The following is a 23420-nucleotide window of genomic DNA, read 5'->3' as shown; positions in this document are numbered from 1 at the left end:
GTAAAACCTGGGGGTGCTGCAGCACCCCTGCACCCCTAGTTCCTGCACCTATGCAGAGCCGCCGTGTGTGTGTGTGTGTGTGGTGGAATGGGGCAGACTGTGGGTGGAAAGGGGTGGGGCCGTGGGGGGAAGGGGTGAAATGAGGGCGGGACTGCAGACGAAAGGGGTGGGGAGAGGCTCCCCACTCACTGTTGCCCAGGCCCCACAAAGCCTCTGGTTACTCAGCCTAGTCAGAGCTACAGCTCGATCATGAACTCAAGTAAACACGTCATTGCAGAGATAATGTGGTTTCTTCATCAGGTAACTGGACATGGATCTCACTACTATGTCTCTACCATCCATTTCTTCCTCTGGCAACCTGCACCCCTGCAGGGTTGGTCTCAGGATTAGTCTTTGTCTCTGCACCCGCTGGCACTCGTGGCACCTCAGCAGACTCACACTGGATTGCTTCCTGTTTTCCCCATTGTGTCTGTTGGCTCACAGATGTCTGCAGTTTTCCCTCCTGAGTGATGACCTCATACGAGCTGGGAGCCATTGCATTACTTGTGATTCATTGAGTCTACCCAGCCCATAGACTCTGAGACTGTAAGGTCAGAAGGGATCATTGTGATCATCTAGTCTAACCTCCTGCACATGGCAGGCCACCCACTCTTGTAATAGACCCCTGACCTCTGGCTGAGTTACTGAAGTCCTCAAATCATGATTTAAAGGCTTCAATTTACAGAGAATTCACAATTTACTCTAGTTCAAACGAGCAAGTGACCTGTGCCCCATGCTGCAGAGGAAGGTGAAAACCCCCCGTAGTCTCTGCCAGTCTGACCTGGGAAAATTCCTTCCCAACCCCAAATATGGTGATCATTTAGACCCTGAGCATGTGGGCAAAACCCACCAACCAGACACCTGGGGAAGAATTCTCTGTAGTAACTCAGAGTCCTCCCCATCTACTGTCCCATCTCCGGCTGTTGGTGATACTTGCTAATAGCAGATATGGATGGGCCATATGCCAGTGTAGGCCCTCCATAAACTTATCCAGTCCGGTCTTGAAACAAGTTCAATTTTTTGCCCCCACTACCCTCTAGGGAGACTATTCCAGAACATCACTCCTGTCATGGTTAGAACCCTTTGTCGAATTTCAAGCCTAAACTTATTGATGGCCAGTTTATAGTCATATGTTCTTGTGCCAAACTGGCCCTTAACTTTCCTGTGTCTTTCCAATGGTTACAATTCACTCACATCTCTTGCAGGATAGCCACTGCTCCAGTGACTTCGGTGGGATTACGCCTAGTGTTAAGAACAACAAGGAGTCTGGTGGCACCTTAAAGACTAACAGATTTATTTGGGCATAAGCTTTCGTGAGTAAAAACCTCACTTCTTCGGATGCACAAGCTCCGCATTTGTTTCCAGACCTAATTCAAGATATTCGTTTTGATACATAAACAACAAGGAGTCTGGTGGCACCTTAAAGACTAACAGATTTATTTGGGCATAAGCTTTCGTGAGTAAAAACCTCACTTCTTCGGAAGCACAAGCTCCGCATTTGTTTCCAGACCTAATTCAAGATATTCGTTTTGATACATAAACAACAAGGAGTCTGGTGGCACCTTAAAGACTAACAGATTTATTTGGGCATAAGCTTTCGTGAGTAAAAACCTCACTTCTTCGGAAGCACAAGCTCCGCATTTGTTTCCAGACCTAATTCAAGATATTCGTTTTGATACATAAACAACAAGGAGTCTGGTGGCACCTTAAAGACTAACAGATTTATTTGGGCATAAGCTTTCGTGAGTAAAAACCTCACTTCTTCGGAAGCACAAGCTCCGCATTTGTTTCCAGACCTAATTCAAGATATTCGTTTTGATACATAAACAACAAGGAGTCTGGTGGCACCTTAAAGACTAACAGATTTATTTGGGCATAAGCTTTCGTGAGTAAAAACCTCACTTCTTCGGAAGCACAAGCTCCGCATTTGTTTCCAGACCTAATTCAAGATATTCGTTTTGATACATAAACAACAAGGAGTCTGGTGGCACCTTAAAGACTAACAGATTTATTTGGGCATAAGCTTTCGTGAGTAAAAACCTCACTTCTTCGGAAGCACAAGCTCCGCATTTGTTTCCAGACCTAATTCAAGATATTCGTTTTGATACATAAACAACAAGGAGTCTGGTGGCACCTTAAAGACTAACAGATTTATTTGGGCATAAGCTTTCGTGAGTAAAAACCTCACTTCTTCGGAAGCACAAGCTCCGCATTTGTTTCCAGACCTAATTCAAGATATTCGTTTTGATACATAAACAACAAGGAGTCTGGTGGCACCTTAAAGACTAACAGATTTATTTGGGCATAAGCTTTCGTGAGTAAAAACCTCACTTCTTCGGAAGCACAAGCTCCGCATTTGTTTCCAGACCTAATTCAAGATATTCGTTTTGATACATAAACAACAAGGAGTCTGGTGGCACCTTAAAGACTAACAGATTTATTTGGGCATAAGCTTTCGTGAGTAAAAACCTCACTTCTTCGGAAGCACAAGCTCCGCATTTGTTTCCAGACCTAATTCAAGATATTCGTTTTGATACATAAACAACAAGGAGTCTGGTGGCACCTTAAAGACTAACAGATTTATTTGGGCATAAGCTTTCGTGAGTAAAAACCTCACTTCTTCGGAAGCACAAGCTCCGCATTTGTTTCCAGACCTAATTCAAGATATTCGTTTTGATACATAAACAACAAGGAGTCTGGTGGCACCTTAAAGACTAACAGATTTATTTGGGCATAAGCTTTCGTGAGTAAAAACCTCACTTCTTCGGAAGCACAAGCTCCGCATTTGTTTCCAGACCTAATTCAAGATATTCGTTTTGATACATAAACAACAAGGAGTCTGGTGGCACCTTAAAGACTAACAGATTTATTTGGGCATAAGCTTTCGTGAGTAAAAACCTCACTTCTTCGGAAGCACAAGCTCCGCATTTGTTTCCAGACCTAATTCAAGATATTCGTTTTGATACATAAACAACAAGGAGTCTGGTGGCACCTTAAAGACTAACAGATTTATTTGGGCATAAGCTTTCGTGAGTAAAAACCTCACTTCTTCGGAAGCACAAGCTCCGCATTTGTTTCCAGACCTAATTCAAGATATTCGTTTTGATACATAAACAACAAGGAGTCTGGTGGCACCTTAAAGACTAACAGATTTATTTGGGCATAAGCTTTCGTGAGTAAAAACCTCACTTCTTCGGAAGCACAAGCTCCGCATTTGTTTCCAGACCTAATTCAAGATATTCGTTTTGATACATAAACAACAAGGAGTCTGGTGGCACCTTAAAGACTAACAGATTTATTTGGGCATAAGCTTTCGTGAGTAAAAACCTCACTTCTTCGGAAGCACAAGCTCCGCATTTGTTTCCAGACCTAATTCAAGATATTCGTTTTGATACATAAACAACAAGGAGTCTGGTGGCACCTTAAAGACTAACAGATTTATTTGGGCATAAGCTTTCGTGAGTAAAAACCTCACTTCTTCGGAAGCACAAGCTCCGCATTTGTTTCCAGACCTAATTCAAGATATTCGTTTTGATACATAAACAACAAGGAGTCTGGTGGCACCTTAAAGACTAACAGATTTATTTGGGCATAAGCTTTCGTGAGTAAAAACCTCACTTCTTCGGAAGCACAAGCTCCGCATTTGTTTCCAGACCTAATTCAAGATATTCGTTTTGATACATAAACAACAAGGAGTCTGGTGGCACCTTAAAGACTAACAGATTTATTTGGGCATAAGCTTTCGTGAGTAAAAACCTCACTTCTTCGGAAGCACAAGCTCCGCATTTGTTTCCAGACCTAATTCAAGATATTCGTTTTGATACATAAACAACAAGGAGTCTGGTGGCACCTTAAAGACTAACAGATTTATTTGGGCATAAGCTTTCGTGAGTAAAAACCTCACTTCTTCGGAAGCACAAGCTCCGCATTTGTTTCCAGACCTAATTCAAGATATTCGTTTTGATACATAAACAACAAGGAGTCTGGTGGCACCTTAAAGACTAACAGATTTATTTGGGCATAAGCTTTCGTGAGTAAAAACCTCACTTCTTCGGAAGCACAAGCTCCGCATTTGTTTCCAGACCTAATTCAAGATATTCGTTTTGATACATAAACAACAAGGAGTCTGGTGGCACCTTAAAGACTAACAGATTTATTTGGGCATAAGCTTTCGTGAGTAAAAACCTCACTTCTTCGGAAGCACAAGCTCCGCATTTGTTTCCAGACCTAATTCAAGATATTCGTTTTGATACATAAACAACAAGGAGTCTGGTGGCACCTTAAAGACTAACAGATTTATTTGGGCATAAGCTTTCGTGAGTAAAAACCTCACTTCTTCGGAAGCACAAGCTCCGCATTTGTTTCCAGACCTAATTCAAGATATTCGTTTTGATACATAAACAACAAGGAGTCTGGTGGCACCTTAAAGACTAACAGATTTATTTGGGCATAAGCTTTCGTGAGTAAAAACCTCACTTCTTCGGAAGCACAAGCTCCGCATTTGTTTCCAGACCTAATTCAAGATATTCGTTTTGATACATAAACAACAAGGAGTCTGGTGGCACCTTAAAGACTAACAGATTTATTTGGGCATAAGCTTTCGTGAGTAAAAACCTCACTTCTTCGGAAGCACAAGCTCCGCATTTGTTTCCAGACCTAATTCAAGATATTCGTTTTGATACATAAACAACAAGGAGTCTGGTGGCACCTTAAAGACTAACAGATTTATTTGGGCATAAGCTTTCGTGAGTAAAAACCTCACTTCTTCGGAAGCACAAGCTCCGCATTTGTTTCCAGACCTAATTCAAGATATTCGTTTTGATACATAAACAACAAGGAGTCTGGTGGCACCTTAAAGACTAACAGATTTATTTGGGCATAAGCTTTCGTGAGTAAAAACCTCACTTCTTCGGAAGCACAAGCTCCGCATTTGTTTCCAGACCTAATTCAAGATATTCGTTTTGATACATAAACAACAAGGAGTCTGGTGGCACCTTAAAGACTAACAGATTTATTTGGGCATAAGCTTTCGTGAGTAAAAACCTCACTTCTTCGGAAGCACAAGCTCCGCATTTGTTTCCAGACCTAATTCAAGATATTCGTTTTGATACATAAACAACAAGGAGTCTGGTGGCACCTTAAAGACTAACAGATTTATTTGGGCATAAGCTTTCGTGAGTAAAAACCTCACTTCTTCGGAAGCACAAGCTCCGCATTTGTTTCCAGACCTAATTCAAGATATTCGTTTTGATACATAAACAACAAGGAGTCTGGTGGCACCTTAAAGACTAACAGATTTATTTGGGCATAAGCTTTCGTGAGTAAAAACCTCACTTCTTCGGAAGCACAAGCTCCGCATTTGTTTCCAGACCTAATTCAAGATATTCGTTTTGATACATAAACAACAAGGAGTCTGGTGGCACCTTAAAGACTAACAGATTTATTTGGGCATAAGCTTTCGTGAGTAAAAACCTCACTTCTTCGGAAGCACAAGCTCCGCATTTGTTTCCAGACCTAATTCAAGATATTCGTTTTGATACATAAACAACAAGGAGTCTGGTGGCACCTTAAAGACTAACAGATTTATTTGGGCATAAGCTTTCGTGAGTAAAAACCTCACTTCTTCGGAAGCACAAGCTCCGCATTTGTTTCCAGACCTAATTCAAGATATTCGTTTTGATACATAAACAACAAGGAGTCTGGTGGCACCTTAAAGACTAACAGATTTATTTGGGCATAAGCTTTCGTGAGTAAAAACCTCACTTCTTCGGAAGCACAAGCTCCGCATTTGTTTCCAGACCTAATTCAAGATATTCGTTTTGATACATAAACAACAAGGAGTCTGGTGGCACCTTAAAGACTAACAGATTTATTTGGGCATAAGCTTTCGTGAGTAAAAACCTCACTTCTTCGGAAGCACAAGCTCCGCATTTGTTTCCAGACCTAATTCAAGATATTCGTTTTGATACATAAACAACAAGGAGTCTGGTGGCACCTTAAAGACTAACAGATTTATTTGGGCATAAGCTTTCGTGAGTAAAAACCTCACTTCTTCGGAAGCACAAGCTCCGCATTTGTTTCCAGACCTAATTCAAGATATTCGTTTTGATACATAAACAACAAGGAGTCTGGTGGCACCTTAAAGACTAACAGATTTATTTGGGCATAAGCTTTCGTGAGTAAAAACCTCACTTCTTCGGAAGCACAAGCTCCGCATTTGTTTCCAGACCTAATTCAAGATATTCGTTTTGATACATAAACAACAAGGAGTCTGGTGGCACCTTAAAGACTAACAGATTTATTTGGGCATAAGCTTTCGTGAGTAAAAACCTCACTTCTTCGNATGCATCCGAAGAAGTGAGGTTTTTACTCACGAAAGCTTATGCCCAAATAAATCTGTTAGTCTTTAAGGTGCCACCAGACTCCTTGTTGTTTTTGTAGATACAGACTAACACGGCTACCCCCTGATACTTGACGCCTAGTGTTAAGGACTATGATTTGTGAATAAGGGCATCAGTCTTACTTACTCACTTCTTAGCACTCTGCTTGTGAATAAGTCTGAATGTACCGCCGGCTGGAGCTGAACATCGCTTACTCCCACTAATGTCAATAGTGTTACTCATGGGAGTAAATGCTCACTCTTTATTTTCCCCCTTCTGAGATTCTTCTTTGGCGAAGAGAGATGCCTGATCATCCTTGCAAGAATTCTTTCATGCTGGAATTCACAGATCGGTCCTTGCTATGTTATTGCTAAACTCCTCTATTCTGCATCCCAAGGTTTAACTGAACAGCACTCAATGTTAATCTAGCTACCATCAGGGATATTTACTTTTCAATCATGGAATCCATAACTCCCACGACAGATTAAAAGCAAGCACCTTCCAGGCCCATTCCTGCTGCCATTGGAATCAATTATCGCAAATATAATTTGTATTATTTGGAGAAAGCTGGTGACTCAAAGAATTGCCATGTCGGCCTGGATATTGTGGGTGGTTCATTTCAGAACCGCGGAAGTCAGAGTTGGAAAAGGTGTAATGAATTGTTTCATCCATCCACCCCAATGCAGCCACCACAGGGTTATGTCCTTTTACACCACGTTAAACAATTCTTCTCCCTTCAGATGCCTGAACATGGTTAGTAGGGATAGTCTTTAGTTGCCATTTGACTGTGTTATCTTGATTGGCTTCTGTTTACACTGGCTGGATTGATTACACTTTACTAAATAGTCTTCAGCTATCTCTCTCTTTTGCTAAGGGCTGCCCAAGGGCTATGACTCATGACCACTGATGAAATACAAGTGGCCCTTGAAAACCACAAACACATCCACGGTGATTGGTAATAGTTTCTAGTAGAAAAGGAAATGACTTTTTAAAGGGCAAAGGCCATCTAAAGGGGAGATTAGAAATGGCTGGCTAATCAACCCCTACACAAAGCAAAAGCCCTATTCTATTCTATTCTATTCTGTTCTATTCTATTCTATTCTATATAGGTTCTTATACTGTGCACATCACTGTAGTATTTGGGCATCTCCAGTGGTGCATTAAGTAATGTGACTAACATCTCCTCTGTTAGGAGCTCTGTGCCCTGGCAATGTCGCTTGGAATGACTGACAGTACAATAGCAGATTAATTCAGAAGCTAATTTCAGGAACAATGGGAACAGATCAGTTTGCCGCTCTCAGACCATGTACTGTAGTCACTCGGGGGAGGGGGTAGAGGGTACAACCTCTGATTATTAGTATGACTTATTATTATTTGTATTACCATAGTGCCTTGGAGGCCCTCCCAACTGAGATTGTGCTAGGTGCTGTACAAACACAGAGTGAGAGATAGATCCTGCCCTGCTTAAAGTTGAAACAGACAAGGAAGATAAAGAGAGCGCTGTCCAAAGTCATCGAGGAGTCCATGGTAGAGCCAGCAATAAACCCAGATTTCCTCCATCCGAATCCAATGCCTTAATCACAACCCTATCTTTCGTCTCTCAGTCATAACTGCCACCCAACTACAGGGCCTCTGCCAGACCCTAAGACAGCTGAGCTATACAGCTGGGGTAGATCTGTAAACCAGGGCCATTGTGGGAACTGTGATGGAAGAAGCTGATGCTGCTTGAATATAGCAGCCCAGTCAACAGTTATTACTTGGTTGACTGTATCCTGGAAAGCAGTGGCTCGGGAAAGGACTTGGGGTAACAGTAGATAACCAACAGAGGGTCCTGTGGCACCTTTGAGACTAACAGGAGTACTGGGAGCATAAGCTTTCGTGGGTAAGAACCTCACTTCTTCAGATGCATCTGAAGAAGTGAGGAAGTGAGGTTCTTACCCACGAAAGCTTATGCTCCCAGTACTCCTGTTAGTCTCAAAGGTGCCACAGGACCCTCTGTTGCTTTTTACAGATTCAGACTAACACGGCTACCCCTCTGATAGTAGATAACCAGCTGACCATACACTACTAGTGCATTGCTATGGCTAAGAGGTCTATGGCTACTGAGGATGCATAAGCAAGAGACTATCAAGTAGGAGTTGAGAGGTGATACTACCTCTATATATAGTGCTGGTGAGATTGTTACTGGAATACTGTGTCCTGTTCTGGTGTCTGCACTTCAGAAAGGATGTTGGCAAATCAGAAGAGGTTCAGAAACAATCTACAAGAGTGATGCGAGGTCTGGAAGTCTGCTGTACCCTGAGGGACACAAGAGGCACAAGCTATTTATGTTTCCAAAGAAATGGTTAAGAGATCACTTGATCGTGGTCTGGAAGTACCTGCTTCGGGAGATGATTTCTAATCGTACAGGACTCTTTAATTTTACAAAGGCCTAACAAGAGCCAGTGGTTGGAATCTGGAGGTAGTTATATTACAGCTAGAAATAGGGTGCATGTTTTTAATAGTGAGGGGAATTAGCCCATTGAATAGTTTAGCAAGTGACGTGATGGATCGTGAAATCTTTAACTCAAGATTGGATGTCTCTTTCTACAAAATATACTCTAGCTCAACCGCAAGAATGGGGCTTAGTGTCGGAATTACTGAGTGACATTCTCTGTGCAATGCGGGAGGTTAGATTAGATGATCCTTTGGGCCTTAAAGTTTATGAAGCTATGAATTATTTGGGTGCAAATTCACATACAGGCCTGTGCACGTTTGTTGATGCCTAGTTCACACAAATCCGCCCGTGTGTGCAGGCTGCAGCTGTGCCCACACATATCGGTGTGGAAACTCTGGTTTGCACACAGTTGGGGAGCCAGGTTGGTGAAAAAGCGTGTGTGGCCCAAGGTGTGACCCTGTGTGAAAACATACAGCAGAATGTATATTCTCCCCAGCATTGCTCCACCCAGGACCATTCACCTCTAATCCCCCCTTCCCCCCAACAAAGGGAAATGCAAGCCAACAGGTGACAGAAGAATGTTTTATTATTTGTCAGTAATGGAAACACATTCTCACTTGGCCCAAGTTCTGAGGAAGGAGACAAGATGAGATAAGATGCTCAGGTGGCTACTGGGCTGGCAGCTGACTCCAGGCACAGTGCAACTGGTACAGTATCTGTGAGGTGAAAGAACGAGGAAATGATACCCCTCTGTCCTGACCCTCATTAGCCTCTGCTATAAGTCCTGAGAGATGAGGAGGGAGGAACCCCCTCCCTGGGGGTTCCACTGGGGTGCTTGTCTGGACAGCAGGAGGGCTGAAGGGGGTTCTGAGAGTAGGAGACTCCTCACAGCTCAACAGGGGCATGAAGGTCCCCCTGCTCAGGTAACAAATGAAAAGTCTCCCTGGGGACTGAATGACTGTCTAGCTAGCCGGCTGACAGAGGTTAGCACAGCTGAACCTGCCCGAGAGCTGCGCATGAGAAAGGTCATTCTGCTTTGCTAGTGTATGTACTGGCCTAGTACTTACTAGCCAGTGTCACCTGTAGGACAAAGGTGGTGAGAACTGCATTGTAAACCCAAGCTGAAAAAACTGACTCTTCTACACAGGAACCTGCCCTGAGGATTTGGATTTGGTTAGCACCCTGTAGTGGCTGGGAGCTTTAGCAGTTCATAGAGCCATATGGCCTTTCATGATTGGAAGAGGGACAGAAAGCCCCACCGGGGGAGGTTTGCAGGAGATGGGTCAGTGGAGGAGAGGATTGACCTAGGCTGAGTCAGTTCTACATTCACTGCAGTGCCTGTGTGCAGCATATACAGCACATCCCATACAAAAGCAATGGTAGGCAAATGTTATGGTTGCATTGCTAAGCACTCCAGTCAGTTGTACATGCAATCATAACTCTACCCCCTAACCCAACTGTATTATAATGCCTCCTCTAATTAAAAGATCACATACTGTTTCTCAGATGATGCAATATATCCTACGTTTTTTCTACAAACTTAGATATGTTACCTACTCATAATATTTGCATCATTCTTTTTATATTTACACTACTCATTTGTCATTCCAGTCCCCTAAAATGTAGCAAAGCTTTTGAATGCCATTTAATGATTTGGAGGCCCTGTTCCCGGTACACTTATTGGGAAATCTGGTCCAGCTCCCATTAGGCAGCTTTGAAAACCCAGCCTGTATCTTTATTGATGTAGGGATTTTACAAGGTGCAGTCCTTTCTTCCTACAGAATGTATTTTAGTAATTTTGTCAGCATCTATATACTATCTTTTCAACCAGGAACCCAAACTTCCATTCAAGGGATGAAATTAACTTAGCTGTGAATTTAATTAGCATATATTTACACATACCCTAGTTCATTTTCACTTTTGCTCCATATTGCTATACTTACATTGGGTAAGTCCCATCTAGTATATACTTTTCATGCAAATGAATTACACGAACTCTGTTGTCTGGCGTACACAAAGCACTAGAAGATGTTGCAAATATGTATTTAAAGTTGTAGAAAAAGTGTATGATATGCAGTATTATTTGAGAAATAGTATGAGATCAGATGTTTAAAGACTTTATTGTTATAGGTATACATGCAAGAGAGCTGGGTTCAGGTTGTGCATGTAACATTAACTGTGGCATTCCCTGATACTGTATATCAGTGATTTGCCATACAGTCTTAACATTCTCTTAACAGTTCTTGCTTAAATGGAATTTCCTAGGGTTTGTTTGTTTGTTTTTTAATTAAGATGAAAGGTGGGGGAGAAGGCGCTCCACTTGACAGGACTTCAAAGTTCTCCTGGCATGCAATTAAGGCAATAGCATGTGTTCATTCCACAGCTGGAAATATTTGGCTAGACACCATGAGAATGCCCTGCCCTGCTCGACACCTTAGGAAATCTGCAGGAGGGAAACCTCTTCTTGCACACAGGACGTGTGAGCAAAGAATGCTAGGATTTGCACAGTCACCAAGGTGCATCCCAGGAGGGCTTCCTCGTGCACACCTATCAGGTTTGCAGCAGCCATTCCTAACCTCTGGGCACACAGGAGCAAGAGCTTGTACAAACCCTGACAAGCAAAGCACTTATGCACATGCCTAACCTCAAACATGAGTATCCCATTGATGTCAACTGGACCACTCGCATGCCTAATGCCGAGCACATACAGAGATTGCTGGGCTGGAACCATAATGCAGAAAGCTCAGTTTCATACCTCGGGTATAAACACACAGGCTCTTTAAACTTACACTTTAAACTTACACTTTCAAAGGCACAAATGGCAGCTACTGGAAGCAAGTAGGCACCTAACTTCCACTTGCACCTCTGAAAGTCTATCCCACTCCATGTCTAAAATAATGCTGTGCTCATTGAATAGATCTAAAATTACTGTGCTCCACCCCTCTGGCACAGCAGTCCCTGGGAGGTACAGATTACCTCTTCCCCTTCCCACTGCCTGTGAATCAAGCCTGGAATATGTATTTTTTTTTCACACTTTTGTGTCAGTTGCTCTGCAGACAAATTGTTACTTCAAACCCACCATAAAGGAATTGTTTTATATTTCTGTGCCAGGTTTCTGTATGTGTCCAATTGACATACTACACTTAGCCCTGGAAAGATTGTCCTTGTCTTCCAAATTCACTACCTCTAAAGAGATTAGGGACCGTGGGCCTATTAAAGTCAACAGCAGTCTGCTTCTTGCCTTCAGTGGGTATGGGATCAGGCTCTGCATGAGTGTCTGAATAAATGACGGAGTCACTGAGGGCATATATCCAAATCTTTGTGTGTATTTGTGAGTAAATGTGCATATTAGAGATGGGCTCACCTGACCCAAGAGCTTCAGGGGTGTGTATGTGTGTGTGTGTGTGTCTGCGCACGTACGCACACGCGTGCATATGACATATGGTGCCACTGAGTTTGCAGATTATTAGACACTGCCAGCATTTTAATTTGTCTCTTTCTTTTTTAAAAGCCATTCCTAACAGTCTCTCACGGGTCCATTCCAGCCTTCTTCTCTCACTTCCAAACACTTTTATTTTTTCATTTCCTGAGTCTTTCAGAGCACATTTATCTGGATCACCGCAGGGGACACCTTGCCTGCCATCTCTTCATCTTTTCCTTCACAATGAGGCAAAGGTTGTGTGGTGGGTCCCTGGAGTCTCCAACTTGCCCAGGTGGCTTCAAGACAAACCAGGTCCCTTCTTGATTGAAGTGACTGTTTTCAGCAAATGTACATAGCATTTCAATTATATACAAATATTATCAAATAAATAGAGAATCCAGGATTCCTCTGACTCTGAGACAAGCATTGGTAATTTTCAGTGGCGTCCTCTTCATTCTTCTTGAGGGCACTGTACATTTCTCCCATTTCAGCTAACAAAATAGCTGTGGTAAGCCCCAAAGAGAGGAACAGGACATGTGCTGTATAAAGACCATTTGCACATTGGCTTGTTTGCACTAGCCATGAGAACTCTCTCACTCAGACATACCACAAGCCCCTGAGAGGCCAGGCCAGGGTAGGTTTTTTGAACATGTACAGCCTATTGGACATAACCCTCCCATGAGTTTAGGTGCTGGGTTCCAATTCCCAGTTTTATTTGATCGCAGGGGCATTACTTTACATTTTATATGCGTCTGGTAAGCAGTGTGAGCGAGGAGTCAGTAAGAAGAGGCCCAGTGTCAAATCTTTGTAGTTGGCATCTCTGTTGGCCTCCAAGTAGACTTCATCCTTAAACCGCATCTCGGACACTGTCACCGAATCTACTACCTCCTCTGTGACCTTCACACACAAGATGGACGCATCGGACCGCTTGTAAACCTTAAGGCTCAGTGAGGCATTCCTCTGGGACGTTGCCCTGATAGTTCCCTTCAGGGAGACCAGGTAGAAGCCATCACAGTAGATCGGGATGGAGAGGTTTCTGACGTTCATGGTTCCCCGATTCCAAGAGATATTGATGCGTTTCTCCTTGGGGACATAATCTGGAGTGGAAGAAGCAAACAGAAACCCATGGAGATGTGAGTCCCTCAAACCCTCTTGGAAGAGGATGATTTTATGTGGCTTGGGCATTGGAAGAAACAAAGAGAGTAGAGAAATCTCAAAGGAAATAGGGAGAACTAGAAATGGGATGGAATGAAGAGGGATGCAGAGAGGGAGGAAGATCTAGGGCAAAGGCTCCGCAGCTTTGCTCTGTGGCACACAGACAGCTGGCTTGGCACTGGCTCTTCTTGTTTCCACGTTAGAGGAACAGATCTGATGAAGGGGAGAGATGAAATGAAGCGCCTTAGAATGGGAGGGAAGTAATGGGAGAGGACCACAAGATGCTCTGGGTTTGATTCTCAATAACATGATGGCCCTTTTCTTGCTCTGGCAGTGTAAAGGAGCCTTCCAGAGGGGTGTAAAATGGCCTCAGTGTGAATGAGAATCTTAGCCCCTCTCTGTGAAGGAGGGGTTCACACTATGAAAATGTAGTAGCAGCAGTGAATATGGATATTACAGTAACATCCAGAGGGCCATGTCGGGATTGGGGCCCCAGTGTGTAGGGCCCTGTACAAGCCTTGTCCTGATGTTCAAAAATCCCTGGTCTAGAGAGAGCAAAAGCGACAGGGAGAGCTAGAAAGAGCAGAAGAGCGAGGGGGAGAGCTGGAAAGGGTGGGGATGGATGCAACATATTTGAAGGACCAGGGAATGTAAAACAGAGGAGTGCAAACCCCACAGCCAAGAAAACTACTTCATTTGCATATTCATTTGCATAAATATTTAAAAGGACAATAAAAGCACACAGCTTTATTGTCTCCTGTTTCTCTCTTCCATGACCGAGGATTGGCATTGCTGGCTTTTGGGATTCTAGTCCCGGAGTTCACCATTAAAGACCTGCCCCTGGACCATCATTCCACCACGGTCAATGGAAAGACTCCCGTTGACATCAGTGGGCTTTAGATCAGGCCCTGCACTGCCCTGGAGAGGAAAACCCAGGGTAGCAGTTCAGGACACTTACATGCTGCACTCAGCATTGAGCATCCTACCATCTAAAGCTGTGTCTTACCTGAGCCAGATGGGTGACAGAAAGCAAGGAGACTGAGTCTCTGGGCACTTACCACTTATGTGGTAACATGAGGCAGAGCCGGCGAAAAATATCATTTATTTCCCACACACATTTTCTTCAATTTATTTTTGATGAAATTTCCCACCATTTTATTTCTTTCCAGGGCGAGGGATGTTTCAATGAAAAAATGAAATAGAAACTTGAAAAAAAAATCAGTTATAATGAACAAATACACACCTGTGGCTGCAACTTCGATCCACTGGGATTTTGGAGTCTAAAAAGCAACAAAACAAAAAAACAGATTAATAATCTCTACAAATTCAAGGAGAACTTTCCATCTCTCCTTGCAGATGTGCGGTGAGGGGAGAAAGAGCTTTTCACATTGTTGTTTATGGCAAGTCTCACGATATTTGATGTTTCTCTTAAACCCCAGCTCCTGGAATCCTGTGATTACATGAGAACCTTAGCTTTTGTGTTTTTTTATAAAAAAGATTAAGTTTCTAGCTCTCCAGGATGCAGGGGACATTCCCACCAGCAGCCAAGGAAGCCTGATCAGTCAGGCTGGGAGGACCCCAGCCCAGCCCCCTTTGATGCTCCTGCTATCAGGCAATGGGACGGAGTGCATGCTGACCCTTTCTGCAGCAGATGTAAGCAGCTCTGGGCATTGCAGTCTCAGGCATTGTGCCTCTCCTTGGCTTCTGGCTCATAGCTGGATCTGCTGGGGAGTTTTCTGGATAGAACCAGATTTAATTACGTTAATAACGCCTACCCTCATTGACCACTCCTTCATCAGTGGATTTTAAAATGCTTTACAAAGGAGGTCAGCATCATTATCCCAATTTTACAGATGGGGAAACCGAGGCACAGAGCAGGGAAGTGACTTGGGCCAAGGTCACCCAGCAAGCCAGTGGCAGAGCCAGAAATAGAACCCAGGCCAGTGCTCTGTCCACTAGGCCACACTGCCCCCTACACTGGGAGTATTTGCAAAAAATTTAGCACACTCTCTCCTTCCCCAGGCCCCAGTATTTCCACCCACAGCCCCACCGGAGCACAGAGGCTGGGGTACTGGGGAAACAACAAGCTCTTCCTGCCAAGAGCACCTGGGTTTGATGCAGTGCCTGAAAACTTTGTTCGTTCAGCTCCCCTTCCACAGACACAAACCTCAGCACAGCATGAGGCGAGCAGGCCTCACAGCTCAGCCGGGACTAAACAGGCCATTTCACCCCAGTGGAGTTCAGCTGTGGAGGGGGCCAGCCAGGAGCTGTGTTTGAAAACCACTGGCAGTGCCAGGTCTTGTTTCTGGTGTAGCTGGGGCCCGCAGGCCCTTGTCTCCAGCTATGGAGGGAGCAGCTCCATTCTTGCTAACAGGCCTGATTATCCCTTGGGTAGCTCCATTTCCCCATTGTTGCTAGGGTGACCAGACAGCAAGTGTGAAAAATCAGGACAGGGGTGAGAGGGTAATAGGAGCCTATATAAGAAAAAGACCCAAAAATCGGGACTGTCCCTATAAAATCAGGGCATCTGGTCACCCTAATTGTGGCCCAGGCTCCAGCCAGGCCCCCAGCGCTATCCTGTAATCAGGGCCAGCGTGAGGGAGCCTTGTTTTCCTGCTGCTCTGGTGATGCTGCACCCACCGGAGTCTGCAGCTGCGATCTAGAAAGCAGCAGTGCCCTGACACATGCAAATACAACTGGTGCTTGCTGGTTTCATCATCCGGAGCAGTGGGTGTGAGTGTGAGTGTCTTTCACTTTCATTTTCATTTCCTGGTCCTTCGCTCCCTGTGCCTCTCTCCTCCCAGCCACCGCCTCCTCGCTCTTGTTCGCCCTCTTTCCCGTTGTGGGGCAGCCCTTGCCTGAACAGCTGTATCCCAGGGCATGCTGGGCTGCCTGCAGAGAGCTGGAGTACTGGACGCTGCTGTTTGTGAGGGCAGGGAACACACAGATTTGATGTCAGCTCTTAGGAGCTTTTGCTTTTAAAATGTGGCCCCCATTCCTCTAGCTATCACTCATGCAAATCTCTTCAGTGCCGGAGTAAAGACCGCAGGATCTCCTCCTTGAATTGTAATTTTTAAGACTACACATTTTATTCTGATCCAAACCTCACTGAAGACAATGAGCCATGGTTTGGGACCTTTCAACTATTGTAATTTAAAAATCATTTAGTTAATCTTTTAAAAGGACACTGTGGGTTAAAAATAATAATGTAAAAAAAAAAAATTCTGTCCTTGTCATACTACTGCAGCTATGGATTACTACAGTGGAAAACATGTTTAAAGGTTGAATTTATTGTTAGCCTTTCGTGCTATTTGTTTGCTTTTGATAAGTCTTTCAGTCAAGACAGTTTCATGTTGATTCCTAGCCAATTTTACTTTCAGCTCTGATGGGCGGGTTCTATAGACTGTAATTTAAAATGATAACCTTGTGATAGGAGTTTTTTTAATTAGCCTATAGAATAGTGAATTATTATTTCTGGTATGACATTCCATAAGATGGTTAAAAAAGAAGCAGCATGCCAACCCCAACATCCAAAAATCATGAGATTGGCTGAAAATTATTAGATTTTTAAAAAGAATTAATTTTTATTTTCCTTCTGTTTTTCAGCTTTTAGGGTTCATATTTTTAAGCTTTTCTCCACAATCCTGAGAGCTAGAAATTTATTTGAAAAAAAGAAAGAAAGCTGAACTACTCACATGATCACCTGACTCCAGCAGCTAGGGCTTTAAGAAAATTACCAAGTATCATGGAACTCATGCTAAAATCATGAGTTGGCAACTATCAGATAGTTTCTATTAAATTATATGGGCCAGATCCCCAGCTAGTGTAAATTGGTGTAGCTCCATTATCTTCAATGGCACTACATCACTTTACACTCACTGAGGTTTTTAGAGCTCTTTCTATAGATGTCAGTTCCATTCCTATCTATCCCCATTTCTTTCATCCTATTAAATTCTGTAGGATATTTCAGTTGGGGAGGTTTTCCACACACTGATGAAATGTTGCAAATTTCAGACATTGTAGGTGACTGTTTAAATCCAAATAAATCCAAACAAAAAGCTGTTTTCATCAGAATTTTAAATAATAATTTTTTAAATCCTTTGAAACATTCCTCATTATTGGAGCTGGTCAGACTATGCATTGTAAAGAAATTATGTGATGAATTTAGCACTTTCTCCTATTCACTCAGTAGATGTATTTGTGACCCTGCATTTGCCAAATGGCTTAGCCTAACAATTTTTAATCTCTGAGGGGCTTGCAAACTATTACTCATTTGCTATTTGTTATTTGTGGCATGCGAGTCATCACCTCAGTCACACGATGGTTCTGCTCCCTGCCTGGATCACTGAAACTTTTGTAGAAGGGAGCATAACAAATACAGGTGGTGAATAGTAAATAACAAATCATGAGCATCAAAGAGCTTTATTGCCATGCGTATGTTCGTATGAGGGGGAATTCACTCCATGCTCAGGGCAGAACAAGGCTCGTGCACTATCTCACTACATTGTTGCCATCCTCCCTTGTGTTTTATCACCAGGAGGAGCCACTTTACACTGCAACTGGTAGGGTGACCAGACATCCCGATTTTATCGGGACTGTCCCGATATTTCCTTGTTTGTCTCGCATCCCGACCAATGTTAGGTCGGGACACTGGACAAACAAGCAAATACTCCGGAGCCTGGAAGTGCTCGCCCCCCCCTCCCCGCACTGACTCCGTCCCCTCCTTCCCCCATTGGCTCCCTCCCCAAATCCCCGCCTCTTCCCCGGGCTCGCCATTCCTCCTCCCTCGGGCGCTTGTGGAGGGAGGCCTGGGAGACGCAGGGGAAGCGTGGGGCCAGGGTGAGTGAGAGTCCGGCCTGGCCCCGAGTGCAGGCAGGACTCAGTCAGGCGCTAGGGAGAGTAGGGGGGCGGCCCGCGGGGCCAGGCGGTGGCTGTTCTCCCCCCCGGGCAGCGGGACTCGGGAGCAGCCGCTGCTGCAGCTCCCACTGCCGCGGGGGGAGGAAGCGGCCGATGGCCAAGCTTGGCGGCTGCGGTTCTGGCGCCCCCGAGCCCTCCGAGCCTGGGCCTGTTGCAGGGACCCAGCAGCGCACACGCTGCGTGCGCCCAGCCCCTGGCCAGTCGCGTCTGGACTGCTGCCCAGCTGGTGCTATCCTGCAGCGGCCCCAGGGCGGAGGCATCATGGCAGCCCAGCCCAGCCCAGCCCCGTTCGTTCTCCCCCAGTCTCCTCACAGCTACAAGTCCTGGGAGTTTTGCCTGGTTAAAAAATGCAGGCTCAGGGTTGTATTTTTTTTTTCCACTTTACCCTTTCCTTGGGTTTTCTATGACAGGAATGGGCTGACCAGACGGAGGATGCACCATGAGAACTCATTGATTTGTATGCATCTGATTGATTTGTTATAGGAACAAATCATTCTGCTCACTCCAGGCACTTGGACAGTTGTCCAAAGAATTTAATACACAAGAAAATACACAACTAAAATTTCAATTTGAACTCCATGCCTGTGACAAAACCAAAGGGATCAATGCGTGGGAGAGATTGCTTCCTATAGCTGTGTGTACAGTCAGCTTGTATGCTGCAGCACAACTCTCGGAGATATGAAGACGTCTGTTGAGCCAACCTTGGGAGTTCAGGTGCAACACTGGCACCCTCTAGTGTTACTTAATACCAGTCTCTCATTGTTTCAAATTTAAGGGCCCGATCCCACAAACACTTAAGTACATGCATAGTTTTACTTGCATGAGTCACCTTATTAACTTCAATGGGACTACTCACATGAGCAGTTACACACTTAAGGATTGGGCCCCAAACATATTATTTTAAAGGGTTTCACTCAGTTGCTGATGTAAACTGAAATGTGATGGGATGCTTTCAGCTTGGGCGCTATATTATTTTAATTCTACCTTATTTTATGTTTTACAAACTAGGTGTGACATTAATATTTTACACCTGCATAGCCACATTCATCTCAGGCTCTCAAAGCACATTACAAACATTAATTACCCAACATTAAATTCTGAGAGGTTGGGGAGTGGGGATCCATGAGCCCATTTATAGAATCTGTAGGGATGCAATAAATAAATAAGCAGAAGCTAGCAATTCCTGACCCATTCTTTTTCTGTTTTGCCCATATGACTGTGTACAGAAAAGGATTTAAGGAGGCAGCACTCCATAACTATTGGCACCCAGTAGGGTCACTGAAGGAACCTTGAGAGGTTGCTGTGTTACCAATGCACCGCAGTTAAAGAATTCCATGCAGTATTCACACAATAATTTAAGCCTGTTTAGAGTCCCCTAAATATCTCTTTCTATGAGACGCTATGTAAGCAGATTCCAATGGACCTTTTATTGTTGTCATGTTTGTATTGTTTATTGTATTCATGGAGTAGCACTGCATGGCAGGTGTCCCCCTAGGAATGGTGTGTGTATCAGCCAAGGCAATCCCAGTGAGCAAAATCATAAACACATTGATTTTAAAATAAGCAGGAACCATTATGATAATCTAATCTGCCGTCCTACATAAAACAAGCCATAGAACCATCCGTCCCCCCACTGATTCCTGCACACAGCCCGATAACGTGGTCGAGCTAGAGTGAGAGCTAATTAGAACTGGATCACATCATTTCATCTCAGAATCATGGCTATTCTGTAACTTTGTCCTGTTCCTGGCTATGCTGAGCCCATGGGGAATGCCTCTACTTACGGTACTTACACCTCCCTCAGTATTGATATACATTAGCACAAGAGTGCTGCAACAAACCTTCATGAGCAGGCTTTTAATGTGCAACACCGTGAAGGCTATTTGTCTGCCCAAATCAACCACCCTGCGAGCATCACAAGCATTGGCTGGATGCATGGATCACAATGCCTGTGATCAGGTCTTTGGATTAGGTCTAGCCAAATTGGTGCCGTCTCCAGGGGCTAACCCCAGCAAGGATGGGAAGTCACAAGCATTGCAGGTACAGAGATTCGGCTTGACTGCAGCATGCTTATCATTTGGAAATTACGCCCAAAGCTTGTGCTTCAAGCACCAGAGCAGTGCACTATGAGATAGGTGCTTTGGGCATTCCCGTCTGCACTGGTACAACCGCAGCTGAAAGGGGGACCGTGTGAATGAGTGTGCACTAAACTACTGCAAGGATAATCCGGACAATCAATATTTCATCCTTCTGTAGGGCTTGATCTATTGTCAATGGGAACACTCCCTTTGATTTCAATAGGTGTTGGATCAGACCCATAATATAGATGTATTCTTGGGTTACGGAACATTCTTAGTAGCAAACCATCCTATAGGTCATGGACCATTTGGCTGGGGTGGAGGGACAGGGTGTGCGTATTTCCTTTAAACAAAGCAGTATGCTCTTACAAGCAAGCCGTCTAGAGCTTTTGGTGAACACCGTCAAAATGTTTGTGTGGATGACATAATATATTCCATGACTGTGTCACATTAATCCATGTAAGGTTATTTTGCAGTTGTTTGGACATTGGCTACAACAGGTTCATCTCATATAAGGGTATGTGACTGTACAATAACTATAAAATAGCAATCAAAACTATGGTTATCGGAAACACATGATCTCTTTCCTGCAATTAGGTTACATCTGGGCTCTCTGCACTGGCAAACATTATGCATTCTTCCTGAGAAAAGGCCCAGCTTCCTGGCTAGGCTACAGCACAGTTCTTAGTGCACCTATCAGGGTGAGAATCTATTATAATCTTCTTCCTAATTTTCCCCAGCAGATTAAATCAATGCAGCTCTGTTGGCTCTTGTTCTAGACATCTGGGTTGTGTTTCTGGGTGTTCTTAACTAGCTGTTGCCTTCCAGCTCAGTGCAGTGACCCCTGTACAGAATTCAAAAGCCCTGCTGGGTTCCTGGGTAATGCATGGTGCTGTCTATACAGGAGACCATGATTATTTAAAATAATGGGACGTGTTTTTTTTTAAATTGTGCTTAGCAAGTGTGCATTTAAAACTCAAAGGGTCGTCCAGCAACTTTGCCAAGGAACTGCCTCCTTAACAACCCATTCAAGTCTAGGTTCTGGTGATGAATGGCAAGTCCAGGCATGCACTATGTCTCCTGCACATTCACTGCTCTCTTGTTTTCATAAAGCTCACATGTGCCACCAGCACCAACTTTCTCAGTGCGAAGAGGCTTTGAATTAAAATATTACAGAACTAAGTGGCGCTAAGAGGCATTGCCAGAATGACGTGTATTGTAATGTATAATGTGATGCTGTTTCATTAGCTGAACAAAATAAATTGCCTTTCCCAATTGCCCAAAAGTGGGAAGACTCTCTTCAAGAGAGAGGGAGAGAATAGAGACGAGAGGAGAGAGAAATCAAAGATTCAGTTCACACATAGCATCTGCTGTGTGCAAAGGATGAAATGGGCTGGGAGAGATTTTTGACAGTCTCTGGTCTCTGTTACATGACTCATAAATTCAGTGGAACTGTTTTTGACATGCACCTGACATAGAAAAGATGGATTTCACTTCAGCAGCAAGAGATATCGAGCATTAAAGCCATTTTAACCAGAGTGTGGTTTATAGATCTGGTTCATTTTACCTACCAAGTTAAGTGGGAGGAAAGAACGAACACTGTAAGGTGAAGCATAACATAGTGAACACAAGCACCTGGGGAACGTGTGGGAGGAGAAGCAGCTACTGCATGATCTGCACTGAAATAACAACAAAAGAGTGCTGAGGACCCAGAGACTGTTAGCAATGAGAAACAAAGAAAATATTTGGTACAACTCTCCCAAAAGCAGTCCCAGCAGCAGGCTAGTTCTTATTGTTTTGAGTCTGGAGTTTAGTTCAAAATAAATGAAACTCTCTAAACACACATTTTCATTTATATCTATAATTACATCCAAGGCTTAAGATAAAGAACTAGCTAGATGACTCCTGGGAACACAGAATTGTGTTCTACAGCTTTTGCAAAAGTTGCAACAAACATTCTCTCTTTCTTATATAGCTATATAGAGTAGATTAAAGCAGTACATGAGACGTTTACAAATAATACAGAACCTGATTATCCCACTGCTACACCTGTTAAGCAGCAGTTACTCACCCAAGTAGTACAATGGAGTCGACTATAACTAGTCCCATGTGTACTTACTCAACATGAGTAAGGCTAGCACAATTGGACCCATAACAATCAGCAAGGTAATAATTCAATATATTTTTTTCATGTGACCAAAATTCACCTGGGGGACCAAGTCGTTCGGTCATTACTCAGGCAGAACTCCCACTGAGGCCAGTTTATTGACTCTGTCACTGGGCCAGCAATTTTGCATGCGCAGTTCCACTGCCTGATAACACAGCACCAACCCAGCAGTCTGTAAGAACATACTTTGCGGTGGGTGGCACAGAAAAAAGGGCTCATCATTAGGAAAGGGTTAAGAATTGGGTTTTCTGCTTGCCACTTTGCAAGGTGATGGCCCTAAATGCTTTCTTTATACACAGAGCTTTACAGTGCGGAAGAAGGCAATGAGGTTTATCATATGGTCTTACCGTAGGGGGATGCAGGAAACCAAGACCAAAGTAGACCAAGCAGGAAAGCAATACTATCCACTGGGCCACTGCAGACACCAGCTGCAGCCTGTTCCTTCTGACCTGTCTCCTCTCCAGCTCCAGCTGCTCTTCCAGCCTTTGGGCCTCCATCTCCAGCATCCCTTCCATCCCAGCCTCCCTGCCACCAACCTGCCAGCAGAACTGGATGAAAGAAAAAGCTCTCCCCTGCTTCTGCACGAAGGGCAAATCTCTTGAAGGGAATGAAGCAGAAGCAGTAGGTGTGTTGTCCCAAAAGGAAATGAACAAAGTGGCTTCAGGAGTGGCTCAGGGTTTTATACACACACAGCAGCAGCAGCAGGCGGGGGACTTCTTTGTGACTAATCTGAATTTCCCCTTTTCTTTCTTTCTTTCTTTTCTTTCTTTTTTTTTTTTGGGTGAATGTGGGGGCTGATTTTGTGGCATCCCAGTTCAGTTTTGAG

General features: G+C 44.0%; 1 protein-coding gene across 1 annotated transcript; it reads right to left on the bottom strand.

Annotated features, from left to right (window-relative positions):
• Positions 1-13012: 13012 nt before the first annotated feature.
• On the bottom strand, positions 13013-23109 carry TNFSF4 (TNF superfamily member 4). The gene is made up of 3 exons (XM_034778985.1): positions 22942-23109; positions 14676-14712; positions 13013-13374 (listed from the first exon to the last, which is right to left on the bottom strand). Exons 1-3 carry the CDS (start codon positions 23107-23109, stop codon positions 13013-13015), a joined length of 567 nt encoding a protein of 188 aa, XP_034634876.1.
• Between the last annotated feature and the right edge of the window lie 311 nt (positions 23110-23420).

The sequence above is a fragment of the Trachemys scripta genome, chromosome 8, assembly GCF_013100865.1.
Source record: "Trachemys scripta elegans isolate TJP31775 chromosome 8, CAS_Tse_1.0, whole genome shotgun sequence".
NCBI lineage: Eukaryota > Metazoa > Chordata > Testudines > Emydidae > Trachemys > Trachemys scripta.
The sequence above is the reverse complement of the archived record's forward strand: the minus strand, read 5'-3'. Positions and strand labels throughout refer to the sequence as shown.

Bases quoted from the DNA above. Each gene is read 5' to 3' on its own strand.
- TNFSF4 (XM_034778985.1), bottom strand. From the start codon at position 23,109: ATGGAAGGGATGCTGGAGATGGAGGCCCAAAGGCTGGAAGAGCAGCTG. The intron at 14,713-22,941 runs GTAAGACCATAT...GTTGCTTTTTAG, and splicing joins GTTTCCTGCATCCCCCTACG to ACTCCAAAATCCCAGTGGAT. The intron at 13,375-14,675 runs GTGTGTATTTGT...CTTCCACTCCAG, and splicing joins GATCGAAGTTGCAGCCACAG to ATTATGTCCCCAAGGAGAAA.